Genomic DNA, 23,996 nt, shown 5'->3' on the forward strand with positions numbered 1-23,996 from the left:
CTTATGCAAATTTCGTTCTTATCATTTTGGTTTGGTTCTTATATTTTTCAATTTACAATTTAACCTTTGATTTTAATTTTTCTTTATAGTATTTTTTTTATTCGTAAGTGTCAGATCAACTAATGCACGAACCAATTTACTATTTAATTTGGTATTAATTTAGTTCCTACAGATTTAAATGTTTTTATGTAGTAAGTTTAAATTTCGTGGATGTTTCTAAACTATTTTCTTCCACGTAAGAACATACTTATTTTTCTATATTTTTTGCTTTTTTATAATAAAACCAACTAAATAAAAAAATCTAAGTTGGTTGTGTAATTTCATGAATAAGAACCACGGTGAGATAGGATTAACTAAACTTTTACTTTTTAATTATAATAATCAAATTGGATATAAAATAATAATAATAATAATAACAAAATTAAAACTAAGACCAAGCTAAATTAATCTAAGATTTAAATACTTATTAAAAAAAAATTAGAAACTAAATAAATAAAATATAGTGTTTTTTTTTTCAACAATTAGATAAATATATATTTTTCTTCATTTACTAATTAATCTAACATGTGAAAATTGGTAAATAAAAATACATAATTATGGGTAGTTTTTTACACGCAAATAGAATCCCAAAGAACTATAAACTGACTTGTATATAGAAAAACGACAGTAAAAATAAAAAAAATTAATTAATTAAGTTCAACAATCGCCCTAAATCACCCTAAAACTATTAAGTAATAGAATCCGAAAGAGAGACTAAATAGAAAGCCAAAAAGTAGAAATTGATGATTATGTCTCAAATTATTGCCAAATATGCCTTATGCTCCTCCCTCCACCGGAGCCAAGAGAGTTTTTTTATTTTGTTTATTCTCAAACTTCTAACATCTTCCACAAGATGTAATCAGTGCGAAAAAGAATGAGGAGAAGAAGAAATAAAAAGATTAGAAAAAAATACATATTAACATGGGCATTATTGTAAGTTACATTGGACTTCTCAACCAAAGACTAGAAAAAATGAAAATATTTATAAATTTGGACCACTTTTCAAATTGGGATCACAAATGGATTATTTTACTATACTTATATTTTTTTTCCTTTTTAATTTCAAATTTGTGTTGGGCTGAAGTTCAGTTCAGAACTTGGGCCAACAAGTTTACATATCTATTTTCCAGCCCAACATCTAAGTAAAACAAGAAATTGGGCCCCATATTTAAACCAATTCCCAATATACTTACTAGTTTCAAACAAAACTAAATGAAATAAAACATTAAAGGATTATTTTCAATCGAAAGACAATTTAAATTCTCAAAAGTCAGCTAATTCAATGTATTTTTTAATACTAACACGTAAATTTCCTTAATTAGTTGAGTTATACCTGAGTTGACTTAATACAATCGTATTAGTTACGATTAAATGAACTTTAATCCACATTTTAAACAACTTTAATATTGATTTTCATATCAAATAATCAAACTATTACAAAAACGAAAGATAGATATAGAATATAGTTTACGAAATAAACATAGAGAAAGCACTATAAAACCAAATTTTATATATATATCATTAATACCAGAATTACCACTTGGTTTATTTGTAATATTTTGCTCTACAACATAGCGAGATTCAAACATTGATGGAATGTAAAAGGATTCTCTATAACCAAAATGTACATTAGGTGTAGAAGAAGTAGAGTCGCTATCAATTGATTGTTTCGATTTCGATTCTGGTACACTGATCCAACCGGGGGAAGATGTATTTTGCAATTTTTTTGTTTACTTCAATAACATGTGGAGATGAGATTCGTATTTCAAATCTTTTGATCGATGGTAAAATTTTATAGATTATGTCATAATCTTTTAAAATAATTTTAAATCCGCTTTATGATTTGTAAATTTTATGAGTACTGATAATGATATTCTTTTATTAATTAGAATGAGAGTCACGGCATCGATCATAACAATATTTAAAACTATATTTTAAAATACAAGTCTAGGACGATTTATAAGTTTTAAAACTACTAAGAGGAGTGTAGTTTTGTAATAATTATCTCAAATTGGTAAGATGAATAAACCCTCGTTAGTTAACGATCAAACTTGTCATAATAAAGTAATTTACATTATTCATTCTTAGACCATTTTATCAATAAAAATTAAATTACAAACTTCTATCTGATTAGTCACTAAACTTAAATAGTTTAAAATATATCTCTAATCTTTTATCATAAAATAGCATAAGCCAACAAGTACCCTTCGACTCTAATTTTAATTTCTCCGTCTTCGAGCATGTTTGAGAGTGTATTTGTCATTTTTCTAAATTATTTGTATAAAATTGTAATCGTGTTCTAGAAGCGATTTTAGCATAGCCAAAATCACCTTTTGTTATTGTAAAATCAATTCCATTTAAAATAATAATGTTATGCATCAGACATGTTTGGAAGAGATTTTTGCAGACGAAAATCATTTTTGTCTACATATTTCGAAACTAACTTAATTCTGCTTTGGTTTGTCTATTTTTTTTATAATATCTGTCTAACTAATCTACCAAATCACATCATTCCATCAAAATTTAATCGAAAAAGATGTCACGCTGATTGATATTAACAAGGTAAACATAAATCAAACTCTAAAAACACAATTGAAAATTTTTAAAATAGACACAATACTCAAAATTTGTGATTGAAATTTCTTTAGAAAGAAATTAGGGTTTATGAAGGGATTTTCCATATTGATGGATATGGCTTAATAAAGAACTGCCCACAAACTGAATTCTCCATGTGGGAGAAGAATCAAATCACGCAAATGCATGCATACACAAGTTTTTATATTATCAAAGGAAAAAAAAAAAAAAGTAAAACGCATCGTTTTCAGTGATAAGAAACTGCACCCAGCACATGCTTTTTTTTTTTTCCTTGAATTATATGTTTCTTTTAATATTAAAACTAGGTTAAATACATTGCATTTTTCACATTTGTGTCAAATTCATCTTCATACTTATAAAGTTTTAATTTCATTTATATTTCTACAATAACATTGTATTATCTATTTTTAACTTATACCAACAAAAACTTCATATTAACTTTGGTAGCTATCTTTTATTTATATATTTAAAATTTTTCTAACTTACATTCCAACGCTGATCTTAGACCTTTTACGAAGTTTACAAATTTGCAATTATATCTACACGTTTTCTCCGTTATAGATTAACTTTTTACTTTTTCATTTTGAGAGAGTAAGGAGTTAGAAATACGACTTTAGAACTTGACATGAGCTAAATTTATATTCATCGCAAACACTCTTCTAATTTTATACATTGTTGTAACTGTTTGTCTCAAGATACAAATTTGTTGTCACTATTGCTAACATGAACTTAGTTCAGCTATAATTGGCACTTGTCTCTCGTTGAGAAGTCATGAGTTCGAATCTTTTCACCCAACTTGTTGTACTAGAAAAAACCTTGTTGTCACTGATATTATCTACTTCAAAATTTACCGTATCTCATACTTTGACCTATCTCGATTCTCCATGTTGGACTCTTGAAATAAATAATCAATTTTTAATATATATAAAGCTTCTTTATATTCTCCTCTACCACCATGGAAGAACATTTCTTCAAAAAGTGCTCATCTTTAAGCTTTCTTCCCATAACCAAATTGCTTTCTTTCCATTCCCCTTTTTTACAGCTAAAGATTCAAAAGAACTTTGGCAAAAGCTTGGAATTTATGGCAAAAGGATTGTGAAACACCCAATTGTCTCAATTATTTGAATGAATATAATCACGTAAAGTAACCACAAAAACAACACCCATTTCGAATAAAAATCTATCTCTGAAACTATTTTAGATAGATTGTTTTTAAGAAAGACAATTTACTCCTAAAATAATCTTTTAAACTAATTAAAGAGACCGTTTTCAATAAATGATCTTAAGATTTAAATCTTATTCCCTTGGTTCATGAATTTTAAAATTTGTTTTATGGTCTATTTTGGTCTTTAAACTCTTAAAATGTCTATTTTAATCTATAAACTTAAAAAAATAATCATTTTGGCAAGTACCTCATTCCTTTCTTTAAACTAATGTATCAAGGGCATATATTGGTGCCATATAAGTTGGCTAAGCTAAATATTGGATAAAGAGATTTAAGGGCAACAAAACTATTATACAGACTAAAATAGACATTTTGAAAGTTCGAAACCAAAATAGAACAACTCTAAAAGTTCAAGGACCAAACTGCAATAATCTCGAAATACCAAAATGGGTTTGGGCCCTTGTGTAACTATCCCTGTAACTCTCTCTTTTAAGTACAAGTCTTAATCAAAATTACTTCCTTTAATGGTTTTTTTAAAAGGTTGATGTGATTTTTTAAGGAAAAACCTAAAAAAGAAAAATCTTCTACTCATATATTAGGTGTCTGTCTTGATCTGAAAGTGATGTTAAAAAGGCCACCATCACAAGTCTCTATAGACTTTGATTAATAATACCAAAAACTTCTTAAAGTTCAAAATCACTATTCTCATTCCATATTGGAGGATTCAAAATATAGAAAAAAGGTCAAGGTTCGTTATCTTTCAAAGTCTCCTTAAAAAAAAAAACCCAAAATGGGAAGCAATCAACAGGACGCTTCCATGTTGGTCCCTGTGCAAATTTCTGGAATTTTGAGCTCAATTCCAAAATAAATGTCAACCCTTCATTCTAGCCATGTTACCCCAACAAAATAAACAAACATAATGAATAAAGATAACTTCTTTAACTTTTTTTTTTTCATGTGGGCAATGGAAAGTTGAGGTTTTTTTGTTACATCAGAAAAATGAAAGCTAAAATAAGAGCCTAAGGCTTGTGTTTGGGGAATGTACAAGAAGGAACAGCAGCTGATTCTGCTCCATGCTTCTCTTTTCTTCCTATGTTGTATTTATAGTGAGGTTTGCAGTTTGAAAGGTCATTCATTTACATGTTGGGCAGGCTTAAGTCAATATGTTTTCTCATGGTTTATGACCTTATCAACCCAAAATTCACAAACGATCTAGATCTGAAAAGACCACCAAATAGGAATCTGGTTGGTGAATCCTGAGTAACTTGTTTTTGTTCTTTAGGATTGCCTTTCACTTTCAGTATTGTCTGCCCGATTACTTCTCGAATGGAATCTATCGTCTTCGAATCGACTGGATACCCCGATGCATCGCGAACGTAGAACGTGTTAATCGCCTTACCGGCTTTCGTTGATACCTCTGCTCTTGTGACAGTCAGACTGTTCTCTCGGAAGATGCGGGTGACATCAGAAAGAAGGCCTACTCTATCTGTTGTGCATAACTCAAGCTTCAAGCCCTGAAACAGGATGGAATAACAAATTAACAATCCGAACAAAGCGAAAAAATTCGAAAAAAAAAATGGCGATAAAAGTCCTCATTTGTTTCAAGGATATGACAGTTCTTCACTCACCTCGGACACTCTTCTCTTGATAGCAGCTTCAAGACATTGAGTTACCCTTTGTCTCTCTGCATCAGACTTAACAGGAGATCCATCTATGTGTCTAATGTAATATTCCTACAAATTCAAATAGAAAAGATAAGCACTACAAATTCAAATAGAAAAGATAAGCAAAAAAACCAATCAATTTCATCTCTATGTTGCTAAAGAGGCAAGAGAAAGCATTTTTACCTGATAGGCTTCTGGCCCTTCAGCAACTACATTGGCATGAAAGACTACATATTGCATATCTGTCAAAGTGCAAACTGTGTCGAATAGAAGTTTTGGTCGATCTTTGCTCCGAATGGTAACGACAGAATAGTCTATGTCGCACCAATTTACGACCTTCACATTTGGTCTTTGTTTCTCATCGACGACATCGTCGTCGGGAAGTTCGTAATCCCTATCTGCAAACATTATCTGATGAAGCCTTCTCTCAATGTGAGTGACTCCATGAGACACCACAGTCTTGGCTCCATTGGACCTCTGGTTGCTCCCCCTTAGTACATTACAGAGTAATCCCTTGATCCTAGACAGCCTCTCAAGATCAGTGATTGCAGAACCGGTTTCCTCGTCCGTGACATGCATCACGGCTGCTGCTCGAGTGTTGTGAGTCCACACCTCGGCGTGCACAACGTTGCATTTGAGGTGAGTGAGGACTGCACTGAGTTCAGAAAGCAATCCTTGTCTATCATTGCCAATTAGCTCAATTGCAGTGTAATCAACAGATGGCTTAACACCCACAGATCTCATGGAAGATGCAAAACAAGAATCTGACTCAAGGGACTGAAAACAGAAACAAAACCAAGTTGAACTAATTGGACTATAAAAAAAATTGACACAAAAGGGAAGTAGAAATGCAAGAGAAAATAGAAACAGCTACATACCCTTTTGATGTAGTCTAAAACCCCTTCATCTGTAACTTTATTTCCATCTTGATCAATGACATTAAAAACTGTTCAAGAAGCCAAAACCATATGAAAATCTTGATGGTGGTGAGAGAATCAGTACAGAAAGAGAGATGGGAGAAGAAACTTACCATCCATGAACCAGCAACCGTCAGAAGAAATATAGGCTTTCGTGATGATGAGATTGAGATCAGTAAGAAATTGAACAACTTCAAGAAGAACCCCATGTTTGTTGGCACTATCTACCTGCAAAAAACGGTTGAAATCAGCATAAACTAACCTAAATGAAAGACTTTAGCAAACCAGAAATCGAGAAAACAAACATACCCTTATTACGGTAGCATCCTTACAGGCTTCGTTGTCAATTACAACCCTGGAAAAAGACAAGAACTTGAAGCTTATTATTCGTAGAGAAGAAAGTTGTGTTGGTTTATCCAGAGGAAGGAATGAAATTATGTACCTGGGTGGATTCATTCTTCTAATTAGCTTCACATATTCATCATCAATATCATGGGAGAAGTTCATGTTGATTGCTGTAATAAGAGAAAAGGGGTAAATAGACCAACAAATAAGAGACGCCTGGACAATTTTGTAAAGCCAATCAGAAACCAAATATCAAAAAGCCATTACTATAGAGAGAGAGGGAGAGAGATCTGAAAATGATAACTAGGAAAAGAAAACAGTGAAAAGAAACCCAAAAAAGAGAACCAGAGAAGATTAAAACCCAAGTCAGAAACAGAAATCGAAGAACAGAGCAAAGGGAAGGGAAACCAAAGAGCAAGAAAACAAAAGAGAACATACCCATTTGCGATCTGTGAGGACTCGTAATCTGCTCAGAATGTTCAAGGTTTCTTCTCAGTTATTTCTGAAACGCCGATACAAGGTGTTGTATCAAAGGGAAAGCAAAGGCATATGTTATATACACAAGCGAAGGGGATTGGGGTCGGGCCTCACTTTGGGAAGGTTTGAAACGATGTGTTTTTAAAAATCAATTCTTTTTTAACCAAAAAAATAATAGTAAAAAAATAAGACCTCCCGACACGATACTCCAAAACCTGCAACTTGAAAAAAGTACAAGAAAACACAACACTTCTTCCCCACTTCCCTCTCTCTCTCTCTCTCTCTCTCTCTCTCTCTCTCTCTCTGTCAACTCCTTTTTTCCGATTATTTATTTATAATGGAGATTTGATCTCCATTATTTGGTCCCTGTCCTTGTGTTTACGCTTCCAATCTCAGTCATTCTGAATCAGTACATTCATATCATACGAGAGAATTTCCCCCAAAAGAACAGAAGCCCAAAAATAAACCAATAGGACGCCGGGCGGCGGAGAACGCCGGCCCCGGAACCTGCTATGGGTTTAAAGCCTGAAGTAGCTCCAAGGTCCGTGGAGCTGAAGCGAATCCGACCGGCGCCAAATCTCCCCACAACTTACGGCCAATTTATTGCGTGTATTCTATTAACGCTCATTACTTTTTTATGATTTTTTTTTTTTGACAAAATGAGTTATAACTGAGGATGCAATAATTACTAATTAGTATTAGTATTAGTTGTAGCTGATTGAAAATGTGTAACGTGCTGACAGCTTCCATAATTCCATTTCATTTAATCACACGAGTTAGGTTAATACTCTAGTTTTTTCCATTACACATTTAACAAGCTTTAAAAATGGTCCTTTAAGTTAATTAGATAGCAACAAACAAACACCCAATAAAAGAAGATGAAGGGAAAGAGGAAGAAGAGGAAGGGATGGTTAGAGAGAAGGAAAAGAGGGAACTGGAAGAGAGAAAGGAAAGGATGGGAAAAAGTAAAAAAAGGAAAAAGTCATGTAATCTAAAAAATAAAATAAAATTCAAAAAATGGTCACCTCGTTTAAAATTTTTCACCCTGACCTACGTATCATGTTTTAGTTAATTTGGTGATCATTTTGAATCATTTTCCAAATTTCATATACCATGTCTTTTTTAAATTTCAGCTACTAAATAAACATTAACTACAAATTTTATAGACCAAAAAAATATAATACCTTTTAAATTAAATTCAACCTTAAATCAAGACCATAAATTTAATATTACATTACATATATATAAAGATGAAAATTTGAACTGAGATTTTCTTTATCCATGAAATTTTGAATTTTATAATATTTTAATATCGATGGGGAAGCACTTTACATTTTTATCTTTTAAAAATTTTCATTTCATCACAGGGAGAGTTCTAACTTCTACATCAACTTGGCCATACTGTTGTCTCGAGGGGATGATAAAATTGATTGTTGGGCATTGAGTTTTCTCACCTAGAACCCTCAACCCCTATTGTAGTTAGTACCATTTTGTCATCAACATCACAATCCTTATTAATAGTCAATCCACGAAGTTAAAAAGTTAATTTATATTTAAAATATGTTTAAAATATTAAATTTACTTAACCTATTGACTTCTATTTTTCAATACCCTACCCATGATTTAAAATAAAATCAAAGTAAGATATAATTTAACTCCCAACCGTGTTTCCTCCACATTTTAGACTTCATATTGGAGTACACTTAAGAGACAATATAAAAAATATATATTATAAAGATTAATTCTATCCTCGCTGATTTAACTAACTTGTTTGATTAATGGGCATTCATTACAAAAGGTTGTGCATGCGGCATGCCCTATTAATTTAATTTAACGAACCCAATAATAATTTCCCATTAATGAACCTCCACAAACTTCATTTATGTCTCCCCACAAAGAAAAATCAAAGCAAATCAATAGACACCCACACACACATTCAACCCCTGGCAAAGAGTGAGTAGGACTAGAAGAAGGAACAGCCGAAATACAGCTCGGATGGCAATAAAAATGAGACAGAAGCCAACCAGCTACCAGAATTTCAGTGTCTAATTGAACCCATTCAACTTAATCTACACAGTGTATTGCTTTAATAGGACAATAAGATAATTGTTTATGGAGGGGATGTTAGGTTGGTGGTTTAAATTCTAATTTTGTTTTGGTATTTTTCGTTTTTGTCATCTTGATTCTCTCGTAGTCTCAAAATGTCTCGTCTTTAATTTTTAAAAGTGATTATTTTAATATATTTAATTAATTTTTATTTAATTCGTTCGTTTGTATCACAATGTCTACACAACACTACAATAAATAAGTTTTTTGAAATATTTATATATGCAGTGTTAACAAAGATCAAGATTATTGGCTAAAAAGAGAACCTGAATGAACAAAGTTGAAAGTAAAGAGATTAGAATAGATGTTTTAAAGAAACGTGGAATAAATATTAACAAAAGCCAAAATCAATCTACAGTGATTAAAATAGACAAAAACTGCAGAAAAAAGAACTAAAATAAGATTTAAAACTAGCTTAGCAGTGGAAAAAGAAACACTAACCTGTTGGTTTGGTTTTGGCATTTTGTCAAACACTTGGTGCGCGCGCACACACGCGTGTCTTAAGGCGACTGCCTGCCGTGCCTCGTGGTGCTGTCACATGGTCCCTGATTCTGAGCCCCCAACGCAACCCAATTCTACAATGCCTGGTTGTGCGATTTAGGGCAGCCTCTGTCCTCTGCGCACGTAGCTGCTGCCAGTTTAAATTTCAGGCTATTAATGGCGTAGGCGAGTGGGCCTGATAAGCTTATTAGTAATGAGTCATGGCTGAGTTCGCCAAAAAAGAAAAGAACTGCTGCGTGTTGTTGTGGCGTACCTTTTTCTTCACAATCGCCAGAAAACGCTGGTTTTGCCTCTCCATTTCCTGCTAAACATTGTGTTTCGATTGATAATGGATCTTCTTCGGGTTTTGCGATGGAGAATCCGATTGCTTTTGGGGTACGGATGTAAGTAATTGAAAAGACAAGGCGTTCCACCATTTCTATATCAACATCAACCTCCCCTGTTCAAGTTCATCTTGAGATTTTCAGATTCAAGAAATTGAAAATTAATAATATATATATTACTCTTAAAATTAGTAAAATTTCAATTTAGTAATTAAACATTATATAGTTAAATAAATGTAATTTACAAGTATATTAGATTGTTAGTTGGAATTCTCATATTTACATGTTTATTCTGCAAAGATTTCTTTTTTCATAACCTAAACTAAATTCATTATTATGATTTCTTTTCAAAAAAAAAAAATCTAAATTTTTAAATATTATATGATTAAAATAATATCTTGATTTTTATATTTTCAATTTTAGTTCATGTATTTTTAATTTTTTTTAAATTTTTTACTCGATTTTTACAAAATCTTAACATAGATTCTACGCACAACCTAAATTTGATTTATGAACTTGAAAATAAATTAAAATATTTTAGTCGTTATATTTTGTTAGTTTTTCATGAATCATTTAACATGAACTTTATATGACATTTGTTTTGTGCAGTTACATATTAAATAGATGTGTTCATGGACTAGGATTTGAAGTAAACATATAACTGGCTCAAACGTGGAGTTTTGAAACAAATCAAGATTTCTATTAAAATAATTAGTAAAAAATAAAAAAACAAATACTCATATAACTCTGTGTGCAAATTTTATGAACTAAAGAAACTATATTTTTAGTCCATGTAAAAACTAATATTTAGGTAGAAAATCTAAAAATATTTATCAATTTGAACGTAATTCAATTGATTAAAGTATATATTATCACAGAAAAAATTGTAGTTTCAAATTCATATGGTGAAATATTGTTGAGTGAAAAAATATATCTTTTTAATATTCAAATAAATAATAAGATGAAATTAATGTGAAAATTCCATGAACTAAAGTAAAGATATAAACTTAGTAGGGGTGACAATTTAGTATGGTCCTCTCAATTTAAAAAGAAACACAACTACTCTTTTTCATTTGGTCCCTTTCTATTATTAAATCAACCAAGAAAAAAAAAAGATTTTTCTACCCATATTATATTCAATAACATTGCTTCAAAAATTAGAGCAAAAACTAGGTATATATATATATATATTAATAAATAAAATTAGCTTGAATTTGACCAACTTAAACCATAAAGTAACCTTATCACCCAACTTTTAAACAAAATTTGAATATTATACCTAAGGTTTTTTAATTTAAGGAATTAAAAAAAAATCATCAAAGTTCAAGAACAACAAATTTCAAAGGTCAAACGTTTTTTAAAAAATACAAATGTAATGAAAAATGGTTCAAGATTTAAGTGAAACAACCTCCTCACATTTATTTCAAATATATGAAAGTAATTTACATAAAGCATAAAATAAATATGTATTTTTTAAATATAATAAAAAGTTTAAAATTAAGAAACATAACACAATCTTCAAATTTAAATAATTATAAAACACAATCTTCAAATTTAAATAATTATAAAACACAATCTTAATCTAGCTGTCTCCCTCCTACATCTTCACTCTTATCTTTTCTTTTTCTTTTTATTTTCCTTTCTTTCATTTTTCTTTCTCCTTTCCATATCATTATTTATAAATGTAAATATTTCATTACTATATTATTTGACATAATTTGTTCACTCAGTCTTTTTTTTTAATTAAATTTATCTTTGATATATCATTATTATCATCTATATAGTACAAAATAAAGTTATAAAATTGTCAAAAATCCATCCTAAATTATCTAATATCCAACCAGTTAAACATTCAAAATATCACCACATAACGTATCAGTATAGATGTACAAAAAAACTTTAAAAAGGTACAACGAGGAAAAATAATAATTTCATTGGAAATATTACATGCAACATAAAAGTAAACTAAAAAAAAAGAATCCACTCACAAAACAACATGAGATATTGATTTGATCACTTATTTAAGTTTAAAATTCTATATAATAAAACTAAAGTTTGAAGTTGAATTCACTCTTTTCTATGAGACTAGAATACAAATATACTACCCTACATTTAGTCATCTTGCTAATTACTTAATAACCTCTTATTATTTTTATTTTATTAATTATTTAGCTAAATTTTCTCTTGCCAAGTCATCAAAAAGCAATCCAACAAATTCAAAACTGAAAAATCAAAAATGAAAAATATCTTCTTCCATTATACTTTTACATTTTTTTTAACAAGTTGATCGTGATTAATATTGTATTAGACTTTTCTCCACAGAAAAAATCGTCTCTCGTGCTTCAATAAAATACCAAAAAAGTAATTAAATTCAGAATTAATTGAGATTAGTGGACGCTAAGTCTACGTCTAGGGCAATAGGGCATACGTAGCAGCGGGCCCACCACAGAGTCAACGGTCAAAGAATTTGTCCAAAAAGCCGAGCGTTTCGATATTCCCACGCGCTCACGTGGGGATCTGCAGGTAGCGCACGTGACTTTCGCCAGAATACAACGGAGGGGCGGCGGCTCCGGCTGATAGCGACGTTGCGGGGATTGGGGAGGCCTTTTGGAGTTTGGGAAGGGTCGTTTTGGTACATTGTCATTGCCACGTCATCAGTCCACGTAAGTATATCAACATGGGACCACGGGCCCACTTTTTTTTTTTTTTCTCTTTCCTTGACTGGTGTAAAAGCACATTTGACGTTTAAATTGATCGTAAAGTAACAATTTAATTACAAATTTCTTAGTGTAAGACTTTAGTTATATAGTTTCAAATTAATAATAATTTAATTTTTAAACTTTAGTAAGTATAATTAAGTCTCTGTCGTTTATATCTCAGAAAAAAAAAGTTTATGTCATTTAAAACTTGTAACAATTTAATTGTTTCTGTGATAAATTTTATCTAAATTAAGTATAGACTTTTATCATATAACTATTAATTTATAAACACATTTGATTTATTAGTTTATCGATCTGTATATCTAAGAAATTTAACAAATTCTTTTATGAAATAGACTAAATATTTACCATCTTTAAATTACAAAGACTAAATTATTATTAACGACTGAACTGTTATTTCAATGTTATTTTTGAACGCCTTTTTTTTAGTTAAAATATATTATTATTACGAGGGTTTCGAGTTTCCATGCGCCTGACCGGATCGGTCACCCCTCAACCAACTAAGACATTTCTGAACAGTTCCTCTCACCCCCCTATCACAACAAGGCAGAGCTAACCCAACATTCTACTGCTCTCTAAACTAAAAGGCCAGCCCATTCGACGAAGCAATCTTGGACCCTCTTGGCTGCGCTGTGCTTGGATGCACTTGTATTCCACACGCCAGCGATGAGATGAAAACCGCCCCCATTCAGTGGTTCCCGTGCCACCACAATGGCATGGCATCGAAAGAGTGACCGGAACCTGTCCCTGACCAGCTCGTGAGTAGCATCCCGGGTCGGCACAGCGTAGCGTCAAAAGCAGGTATTTTTGATTGCCCCGCTGACTTTTCTAGCCTCCTTCCTGCGGAAGGATTGTCGATATCGACCGAATTTGTACTAACTGAAGAAGACAAAAGCTCTTTTTTCTGCAACACTGCCTCTGTTTGAGAAGCCCTATCCATTGTGTTTCCTGCTGATCTTATTCAGACCCCAAGTGATTCCCTATTCAATTTGTCGATTTTATTCTTCAATATATGAAAATGGCAGCTTACTAGACAACGCAGAAGGTTTATTCTTTCCATAGATGCCCGATTAAGGAATGCCATGCATGTGTGTCTAATTCTGACTGGGTTTCTGTGCATGCCCAAATCTTTTCTTTTTGGGGGATTTTGTAATTATTTTGTAATTATAAATATTTACAGAAAAAAAAAAGTTAAATTTTCAATATAGTTATAAAGCTAATAAGTTCAAGACTAGGACGGGCCCTGGATTTCGAGGGTTTGTCCTTAACTTTCAGCCTTCAAGTTTTGTTTAAAATGTCAAAAACTTAAAAAAAATATACTAATAAATTTTTAAACTAAAATTATTAATTTTGTATTTAATAAACTTTTAAAGCTCATTAAATTATTAGATACAAAATTGAAAATTTAAAAACTTATTATACATATTCTAAAATCTAGAGTCTAAAAAAATAAAAAATTTAAAATTTAAAAACTTATAAAAAAATGACTTTAATATCGTAGTCATTAATGACCATTTCTATTACATTGTTTAAAAGTGGATAACAAAAAGTTGTCTCATAAAAGATGTGTGATTCCTAATTTCAATTAGATTTTGCAAAACTAAAAATAGTAAAACCTCAATATTACACTTAATTGAAATTCATGTTTGATTAGTTTTTTATTTTTGTTTTTCTGCAAAATATTTGGTTGGTAATTGGCTGTCTACAATTTTGGAGGTACATTTTAGGAGCCTAACTTAAGTAAAACACATGTTAAATATGAACTCGAATTTAATTCAACCATAAATTTTCACCAACTTTTTTTTTATAAGTAAACTTTCCATTATTACGAATGAAAAAGTTAACATGATATAGTTTTAAATATTGTGTCATTTTGATTTCAAATTCAACACAAAAATGAACTCTAGTCTAAACATTAAAAGTTTTTAACCCACCAACCACACATTATTTAGTGATTCAATATAATTTAGTAATTAAAATATTTTTACTTAATTTAAAAAATTACAGTTTCAAATCTTCGTTCCATAAACAACATTGTTTCTTTGACATGTCTATAACTAGAAATTTTTTTTAAAGATCGAGCATTACTCTGATGATTCATGATAACTTGACGAATAGCATGACCAACATGCCGTTGATTCAAAGTTCAAATTTCTACCCTATCAACTTTCGATGGTGGGATAAGAACTTAGTATGATGGTCATGAATTACGAGTAACGATAAATTAGAATTCGATTTCAGAGAAGGAATATGAAAAAAAAAAAAGTAGCTACAACTAGCACACAAATTACCCGATTGTGAGCGTGACACATCTGACGTCATTAACCCCTTTTTATTGAATTCGTATATTTGAATATCAACCAACTCTTTGTTCATAAGAGTTGATCACTACTCTCATTTTTCTCCAAAATAAAATAAAATAATAAATAATTTTTTAAAAATTAAAAAAAATGAAGAGACAACGGGGCATGTTTGCTGCAGCCGTCCCCTGCTTCCTCATGTTCTGGTCTCCCAACCAGCAGATTGGCCCACAAAACCTACTACCTTCGGCCCAAATTTATTGTCCAAATCCTGCTGACGTAGACTTATTCATTCAAAGACTAAAGACTGACCACTATTAAATTTTTGACAAGAAAGAAATACAAAAAATATATATTATTCATGTATTTTAGAAAACGAAAGACTTGATATTTCCATCGTTTGCTAGAATTTGAAACTTTAAAAGATAGAATTATACCGCCAAAATATTTTGTTATAAACTTTCATTTTTATTAAAATTAAAAATATATTATAAATCATATAATACTGTAAAATATAATTCTACAAAATCTATGGAAATAAATAAATTAATATTACTTTAGATTGACTCTATAAATATTTAGTTGACACACCGTTAGTTTACAAATATATTATTAAACACTTTGAACAATTTTTTAAATTGAGATTCAATTTCTAAATTTGCTACCAAACATATATCAAAAATATTGAAAACATATAATACAACACTATTTTTCATTGAATCATTTGTTTCAAATTTCTATTTTTTCTATTTTTTGATAACCAATCAAACGCACACTAAAGAACCCCCTCCTCACCTAAATATTTTTCCTTTTTGCCTGAAAAATAAAGGAAAAAAAAAAGAAAATTATTTATATATAAAGATAATTTCTTGCAGATCATAACTTAGCACTATGGCATACTTGCAGGATGCTCTTTGCTCACTTAAGCTGGAATGCCCTCGTTTTCATTTTCAAATCAAAACATTCTTTCTGAACAGAAGACATCAAAGTACGACTCCGCAAATGTTAATATCGGCTACTAACAGCAATTTTGCATGCATGGAGCAATGCGAGAAGCAAAAAATTACTTTAAAGCTCGATATCGGGCACGCCCATCAAGAATGAACTGGATCATCTGATCCAAGTAGGGGCATGTATTCTGATCCTCTAACATGAACACTGAAGCAAGCTGCAAAAGTTGAATACAAGTTAAGATGTAGGGAATTAAAGCAAGAAGGACTAGTTAGATCAACAAAGTTCTGATATTAAATCCAACTACACCACCATAATGCATCACGAGGAATTTAATTTTTCCATCTCTTAAGAATTAAATTGGCTGCATGAATTATTTTAAGGATTAAATACTATCTGGTCCCTATGCTTTCGACTTTGTTTCATTTTAGTCCCTATACTTATAAACTTTTGTTCATTTTAGTCATTGTATTTTAAAAACGTCTACTTTGATCTATGTACTTTTAAAAGTAATCAATTTGATACCTGTTTGTAAAAGTTTTAACGCAAATTTTATTCACAATAGAAATCCTTCTATACAAGTTTATTTCTACGTCCCAAAGAATTCACAATAGAAATGCTTCTATACAAATTTATTTCTACATCCCAAAGAATTTAGAGGGTGAGATGCCATGCTAAAATTATAATCAAAAGAAATTAAATAAAAATGAAAATGAATGGACAAAATGATCACTTTTTTAAAGTACAGAAATCAAAATAAACATTTTGAGAGTACATACAAAAATAAACTAAACTAAAGGCGAGAGTACAAGGACCAAATTAGTATTTAAATAGCATAGAAAAGTTAAATTGACTGTATTAAGAGAACACAAAGTAAAATGACTCGGAACAATCAAATATTTGCTACAAATCCTTCCCCCCTACACAAGTAGACGAAAAAAATAAAACTAATTGCATAAATACGAAAGATATGAATGGCTATTTCAGATTTAGTGTTTCCCTAGTCTCGGGCTTAAATTGAGTAAACCACAACAAACAAAATTTACTGTTGTCTCTAGTGGATTAATTGTTTTTGAGCCCAGTGGCCGTCGAAACATGGCAATAACAGACATACTGCCCATAGCTGCCTGAATGAGAAAAATTCTTATTGGGGGCAATAACAACATACTGCCTATTGCATAAGGGTTGTTTTTTGTGGTGGGCAAACCTTTTAGCAGTTTTTTTGGAAGCTGTGAATTGAGAGGAACAATAAATTTTTTTTAAGAGGGTGTAGAGTGTTCCTGGGAAGAGGTTTGGAAACTGGTTAGATATCACGTATCTCTTTGGACTGTTGTGTCCCAATCTGTAATGGATAGATCTTGCTTGATTGGAGCATGTTCCTTTAGTTTGATTCTTTTTATTGGACCTTTTTTTTTGTATGCCCCCTTGTTTAGCACAATTTTATCCAAAAGATCTTGCTTGATTGGAGCCCATTCCTTCTAGTTTTACTCTTTTTGTTGGGCTATTTTTTTTTTTTTTTTGTATATCCTCCTGTTTCTCTTTCATTTATCTTAATGAAAGCTCAGTTTTTTTATCCAAAAAGAAAATTTTTCATTGGCTCTTCACAAGTTCCTATCACTACTAGCTAGAAACATCCCGATCAGTGTGTTTCTGACTTTCAATGCATAAATGAAGTAGGTCATGCTTAGAATGTAAGACAGATGAACGTTTTGAGTAATACCATTTTCTATCTTCATCACACTTTGAAGCATCGTATCCATCTTCATTTTCATATCTGAATTATCATCCATATGAGGGACTACAAGAGCGAGCTCACGATAGATGTCACGAACAAAGCTGCATATATTCTTGGCAAAATCAAGTTCACCATCTGATATTCGACCAATTGCCAATCGCATCAGTTCTCCAGTCAAGTCTGCAAGCTGTATAGAGCATTAGGCACCTCTTCTTTGAAAACAGGGGTTTCACATGCACTAAGAAAACCACTTTTAAAATCATTTGTTTATCTATTTTCATTAGTAGTATAATCACATGGATTGTAGACCCACACCTGTTACATGTCAATGAGTATGCGACTAATCTCTAAGCATATAATGTATTTTTGTCCTATTCATTTTAACAAAATAATGATATGAGAAGAAACAGAACTTAGATGCTAACCCCCAAGAGGTAGTCGAGATTGTTAATTTGCAAAGGCTCAAGTGCCGGATCACTAAGGGGTAACAATGTATCATTTATCTCGTCAAGATTCAAAAGAGTTCCTGTTTTGCAGAATTTACAGAAGGTTGCGGCTTCAACATATTCTTGCACCTGCAGAAGCCAAAGCTAAACAGATCAACTTGTCGTTTAACTTTGGCCTGAAAAGGTAAAAGACAGAAAGGTCACCCCTGGTGAGTATGCCCGCCTTAGCTTCCAGAAATCGGTCCCCTGTAACTCTTTTATAAGTCGGGACACATGCCGCGATGTCACATCTGCCAAGTCCTTTTCTGCCTTTTCCAGAACCTCCTCTTTGTTCTGTTTACTGATTCTGTTTTAATAATCATACTACTAAGCCACAATCCATGTACTTATAATTATATTTATCATGAGTTCATAACAACAACTAGACCGTGAAAGTGCCAAAATGGATAAAAGTGAAAAATTATACAGGTTGATGTGCTCAACAGTTCAAGAAAAAAAGTTATTGAAAAAAGTTTAAGTTCAATATTAAGAACAAGTAGATAATAACAGTGGCAAAGTCGTACCTATGAACTTGAAAAATGACCTTTTTGCTGTTCATTGTGATATCACGGCTTGCTTTCACCACTCTTTCCCGCTTATCATTCTGTATATTTAGTCAGTCGAATAGATGAACCAAAAAAGTTGAAAAGAAGTTTAAATAAATTGATGCAAACTCATGCACTGCATCGAACTGTTCCAATCCCAATCCTACAACTAACAACCCAGAAGAGCTCTTGATGCTGAATAATCGACTGAATGGCTTCATAGCAAGTAGCACAAAGTTAGAAATCTCGGCCTAATCAACTGCATTGCATTTTAATGGCAGCATTTCAAGGCAATAAGCTAGTTATCTGACCAAAAGAACAAAATAAAGCCACGCATAATAACACTATCCAAACCCAAAATTGATTTTCCAGCAACAATTTCAAACAGACTCCTCCGTGAGCAAACTACAGTCAGAAAAATGGAAACCCCATTTCGGAATCTAGGGATAGAAGGTTCGGCTCACCGGTGTATCTTTTCATACGAGAGCTATGGTGAAAATTATGAACTTACGAGGTTATTAAGGTAGTCGGCATATTTAGAGAAGGCGTCGTTCATGGAGGATTGAGTGGATAATGTCCTCGCCCTTTTCGGTGAGCTCTGCAACGCTGGCCCTGCAACTGAACAATTTTGAAACTGTAACATCAAACCCAGAAGAATGGAAAATTGAAAATAGCTACTGCTTTTAATAGCTCAAAACCCTAATTGGGAGAGAGAGAGAGAAATACTTTTATGGAGGAGCTGGGGCTTTGGTTTGGAAGCCATGAGAGTGAGAGCGGCCTTCTGAATTCCGGTAGCATACAACATCTGTCCCTCCGGAATCAGAAGTTGGTAAATTTGGGAAATTTTTATTTTTATTGTCTGAATTTTAATTCTAAACTTTTTAACCTAAATGATCAAACTATCAAATAAATCATAAAATTCAACCCAAGCCCAACACATCTCTCAAAATCAAGTTATATGAAAATGAAATTTCTTTTAACATCAAAAATGTTCAAATCCAACCACACCTAGGTCACTCTAAACAAATAAATAAAGGTACACAAAATATATATATATATACATATACATATATTATAAATCTATATACTTTTAAAGTATCTATTTTAATCGATAGACTTTCAACTTTTGTTTATTTTAATTTTAAAAAATGAAAAAAAAACTTTTGTTTTTTTTAATCCTATTTTATAAACTGGTTTTATCTTTGTATTTTAAAAAAAGTAACTATTTTGGTATGTTCAATTTCATTTTCTTGCTAAACTAAGCAGTAATTTGAATATATCTTCAATCAAGAGGTTGTGAGTTCGATCTCTCACTCCCACATGTTGAAATAAAAAAATCATTTTCTTTCCATCATCATTTTAGCATAACTTTACTAACTTTAAAAAATGTAGTCATAAATTTGTATTAAAAAATCTTAAAATTTTGTAAATAGTGATCAAAATATTCACAATCGAAACTAAAAATACAGCCTAAATTAATATAAACATGACGAGTCCTTAAAGAATCGAACTTACAGATCGAAAAGTAAAGAATGGGGTCGAAGAAGAAAGTTGCATAGTTACTCGAGGCACTTCACTTTGGGAGAAAAGTCTAGTAGTACAGAAATACCATACTCCATTTTATTTATACAATAAATTTAAAGAACATCCTCACACTATTATGAATATAATGCGGACCAAAGAGTGAATGGAAGAGAGTATGGTACTCCCATAGTATCGAAAATTTTCTCATTCGAGTGAAAGACAACATTTTGGAACTTGTTTATTATACCCTCCTTAAATATTATTCATCCGTCTAAACATTAAAATGGAACGGTAACAAGTAAAATGCATCATGTAAACAATTAAACAAATGGACTTTATCCTTGAGGTTCTATTATTTCTTTCTTTTAAAAGGAATCGTAAGCAGACACTAGTAGCACAAGACCCAAGAACTCAAACAATCTTTCAAAAATTTCTTGGTGTCCTCTGAAAATACATAGTTAACTGTATTGGATGATTACGTTACATTGAGGCAACTAATATTTCGAGGCAACTAATAAATTGAAATAACAGATATTTTAAGGTAAATTTTATATTGTGAATCATGATATCAAGGTAACTAACTTTCAACATAATCAAATTAAAGCAACTAACATTTTACACATTCATCCCATCCGTCATATCTAGACCTCAATATTTTAGGAGAACCAAGATATGAATGCAATAAATATTTAAAAGCAAACCATTATTTTAAGCTAACCAATATATCAACCAACCTTATTCTAGGATAACCAAATATTAAAGAAAATCACTATTTCAGAACAACTAATAACTAACTTATATATCCAAGACAATAAATATTTCAAAACAACCATTCATCTGGGACAACTTCAACAAATGTTTCAAACCAACCACTATTTTGTGACCATTGACATTATCAAAGCAAACCATTATTGAAAGGCGTCAAACATTTAAGAACACCCGAAATGATTGAGACAACCACGGTTTGAAGCCAGCAAATATTTCGGACCATCAATTGTTTTGAGGCAACCAATGTTTTTGGAGAACGAACATATCAAGGCAATTTTTATTTCGAGACAACCGATTGTACAGAGACAACCACTATTTCAAGACAACTTTGATTTCAGGACAACCATTATTTAAAGGCAACAAATATTTGAAGACAACTTTTATTTCGGGACAACCGATCGTATAAAGGCAACCATTATTTCAAGACAACTTTGATTCGGGACAACCATTATTTAAAGGTAACAAATAATTCAGATCATATATATTATGAGGCAAACCAATATTTGTGACATATCATGGAAACTTCCATTTTGGGACAACTAAAAATATCAAGCCAACAATTATTTCAAGACATCAAATATTTAAAAGCAACCGTCATTTTGAGGCGACCAACATCTCAAGGCAACCAATTTTTCGAGCTAACCATATTTTGACGCACAAATATTTCCGGATTCACAACTTTAATAATTTCAGGACAACCAATACACTGAGGCAGCAAATATTTCAAGAAAACTGCCATTTCGAGATAACCAATATCCCTAAGGCAACCAGTATTTGAAGGTAACCGTGTTTCGACACAACTGTTGTATCAATATAATAAATATTTCAAAACTTATATATCCAAGACAATTAATATTTCAAAACAACCTTCATTTGGGACAACTTCAACAAATATTTCAAACCATCCAGTATTTCGAGACCTTGACATATCAAGGCAAACCATTATTGAAAGGCGACATTTAAGAACAACCGAATGATTGAGGCAACCAATATTTGAAGGCAGCAAATATTTCGGACCATCAATTATTTTGAAGCAACCAATGTTTTTGGAGAACGGACATATCAAGGTAACTTTTATTTCGAGACAACCGATTATATAGAGGCAACCACTATTTAGGACCGAATAATCGAAGCAACCAATATTTAAAGCTAACAAATAATTTAGATCATCTATATTTTGAGGCAACCAATATTTTTCTAGCGACATTTAATGGAAACTTAAATTTTGCGACAACTGAAAATGTCAAGCCAATCATTATTTCAAGGCATAAAAATATTTAAAGGCAACTGTCATTTTGAGGCAACCAATATCTCAATGCAACCATTGTTTCGAGATAACCATATTTTGACACACAAATATTTTCGAACTTACAATTTTAATTTCGAGACAACCAACACACTGAGGCAGCAAATATTTCAAGAGAACTGTCCTTTCGAGATAACCAATGTGTAAAGAAACCAGTATTTGGAGGTAACCGTGTTTCGTTTCGACACAACTACACAACTGTTCTTACCACTTTAATTTCAAGGAGACCAACACACCGAGGCAACAAATACTTCGAAACAAACTATTTTTTCAGTGAAACGTGCTCATTGTGCATATCTGAAAGTGAAAAATAGTACTGAAGCAAGCTCCTTACACCTTGCATGCAGGGCTGCATTGGTGGCAAATTTTCTGGAAATTAAAGGATCCAACAAAATTGCCAATCTTAATAAATAGAAAAAGGTCGAAAGAAAGACCTCTCTTTCGGGATCAATCCCGTCCCTAGATGTAGTAGTCAATCAGCAGGACATTCAAAAATGTTATGTACCTTCGAGGGGTAGAAGTAGAACATAACCTTATTGTAGTGTCAGCATTGGTTGAATTTAACCGAGAATGGAATATTCAATGTTTCCAATTTAGAAGAGATTGGGGAACCGAACCAATGTCAATAGAGCCGAATTTATCAGCTTGGTTCTAATTACTCGGAAAATAATCATAAAACAATCTAGCAGAAGCCTTAGACTTGAAGAAGAGAGATAGGGAGAAGGGATCGAGTACCTGAAATCGAGAGAGGAAGAAGATCGAGAGAGATTGAAGGATTACAACTTTTCTTTTCAACTTTTGTACGTTCCACGCGTATTCTATTTTCCATCTCTACAAAATATTTTTTATCAGTTAAAAGTTAGAGGTAGATAAACAGACCACAAAAAAATAACGTTTACAAAACTAAAGATTTCAATTTGTTCTTTCTTTCACACACCTGAGTTCTGGCATCAAGTTATCAACTTCAGAGCCACCAGATAGCTTGAGATTTTGGGTGATTCCAAAGCCTTGAAAAACTTACATAAAATTTGTTAGTTGTGCTTAAAACAAGTAACAAATTGGGAAAATTGGTTAAAAGAAAGCCTTATAGCTTCTTCTAACCCTTGACTTTTTTAATGAGGTTCACAAAGAAACCCAACCATTGGAATCAGAATCCTATAGATATTCAAGTGAAACAACCAAAATTAATTTTAAAAAACAGAGACCATGACTAAACATAAAATGATATGAAACCAAAATTAAATAGTAATTAGAAGACATCAACTACTCTAACAAATTCCATCCATAATGTTCACAAATGAGAGTTTATCTATCAAAGACAATAAATCTACTCTAGAACACAAATAAGAATTTAAAATCATCAGTTCTAAAATAATGTATACAAAAAAAAAAATCAAAAACGAAAACAAAAGTAAAAGTAAAAGAGAGAGAAAGAGGACCTTGTATACCATGCCAAGAATATAGCAAACTTCTATGTTGTCGATGTCAAGACACTGTTTGAGGAACCAATGTGTCGGTTTCCAACCACAA

General features: G+C 31.6%; 2 protein-coding genes across 6 annotated transcripts; both read right to left on the reverse strand.

The window, feature by feature from the left end:
- Positions 1–4,719: 4,719 nt before the first annotated feature.
- Positions 4,720–10,267, reverse strand: ACR5 (ACT domain repeat 5). Of its 5 annotated transcripts, none has more exons than XM_088128089.1 (10): positions 10,063–10,267; positions 9,750–9,936; positions 7,164–7,191; positions 6,823–6,895; positions 6,690–6,735; positions 6,494–6,608; positions 6,342–6,409; positions 5,647–6,240; positions 5,428–5,532; positions 4,720–5,313 (listed from the first exon to the last, which is right to left on the reverse strand). In XM_088128089.1, the coding sequence occupies exons 2-10, from the start codon at positions 9,768–9,770 to the stop codon at positions 4,978–4,980; spliced, it is 1,386 nt and encodes a 461-aa protein (XP_087984215.1). In that variant the 5' UTR covers positions 9,771–9,936; positions 10,063–10,267; the 3' UTR covers positions 4,720–4,977. The 5 variants fall into 5 exon arrangements, with proteins under 5 accessions (XP_087984215.1, XP_087984214.1, XP_022132318.1 ...); XM_088128088.1 differs by having other exon boundaries at positions 9,750–9,939; XM_022276626.2 differs by having other exon boundaries at positions 7,164–7,227; positions 9,750–9,939.
- Positions 10,268–16,074: 5,807 nt separating this feature from the next.
- On the reverse strand, positions 16,075–19,756 carry LOC111004953 (Translin family protein). Its single transcript, XM_022276276.2, is given in 8 exon segments — positions 16,075–16,261; positions 16,264–16,320; positions 17,824–18,025; positions 18,264–18,413; positions 18,489–18,630; positions 18,848–18,927; positions 19,380–19,486; positions 19,595–19,756. Coding segments are annotated over 8 exon segments (858 nt in total). The 5' UTR covers positions 19,674–19,756; the 3' UTR covers positions 16,075–16,220.
- Positions 19,757–23,996: the final 4,240 nt, after the last annotated feature.

This window comes from Momordica charantia (assembly GCF_013281855.1).
Source record: "Momordica charantia cultivar OHB3-1 chromosome 8 unlocalized genomic scaffold, Mcharantia_2.0 BLBB01000008.1, whole genome shotgun sequence".
In the NCBI taxonomy this organism is placed as follows: Eukaryota; Viridiplantae; Streptophyta; class Magnoliopsida; order Cucurbitales; family Cucurbitaceae; genus Momordica; species Momordica charantia.

What these genes read in the sequence shown, in the direction of transcription:
- ACR5 (XM_088128089.1), bottom strand. Translation starts at nt 9,770, where the DNA reads ATGCCAAAACCAAACCAACAG. An exon ending in AGGATGCTACCGTAATAAGG is followed by an intron (nt 6,609 to 6,689) that starts GTATGTTTGTTT and finishes CGTTTTTTGCAG; the next exon opens with GTAGATAGTGCCAACAAACA. An exon ending in CGGTTGCTGGTTCATGGATG is followed by an intron (nt 6,410 to 6,493) that starts GTAAGTTTCTTC and finishes CTTCTTGAACAG; the next exon opens with TTTTTAATGTCATTGATCAA.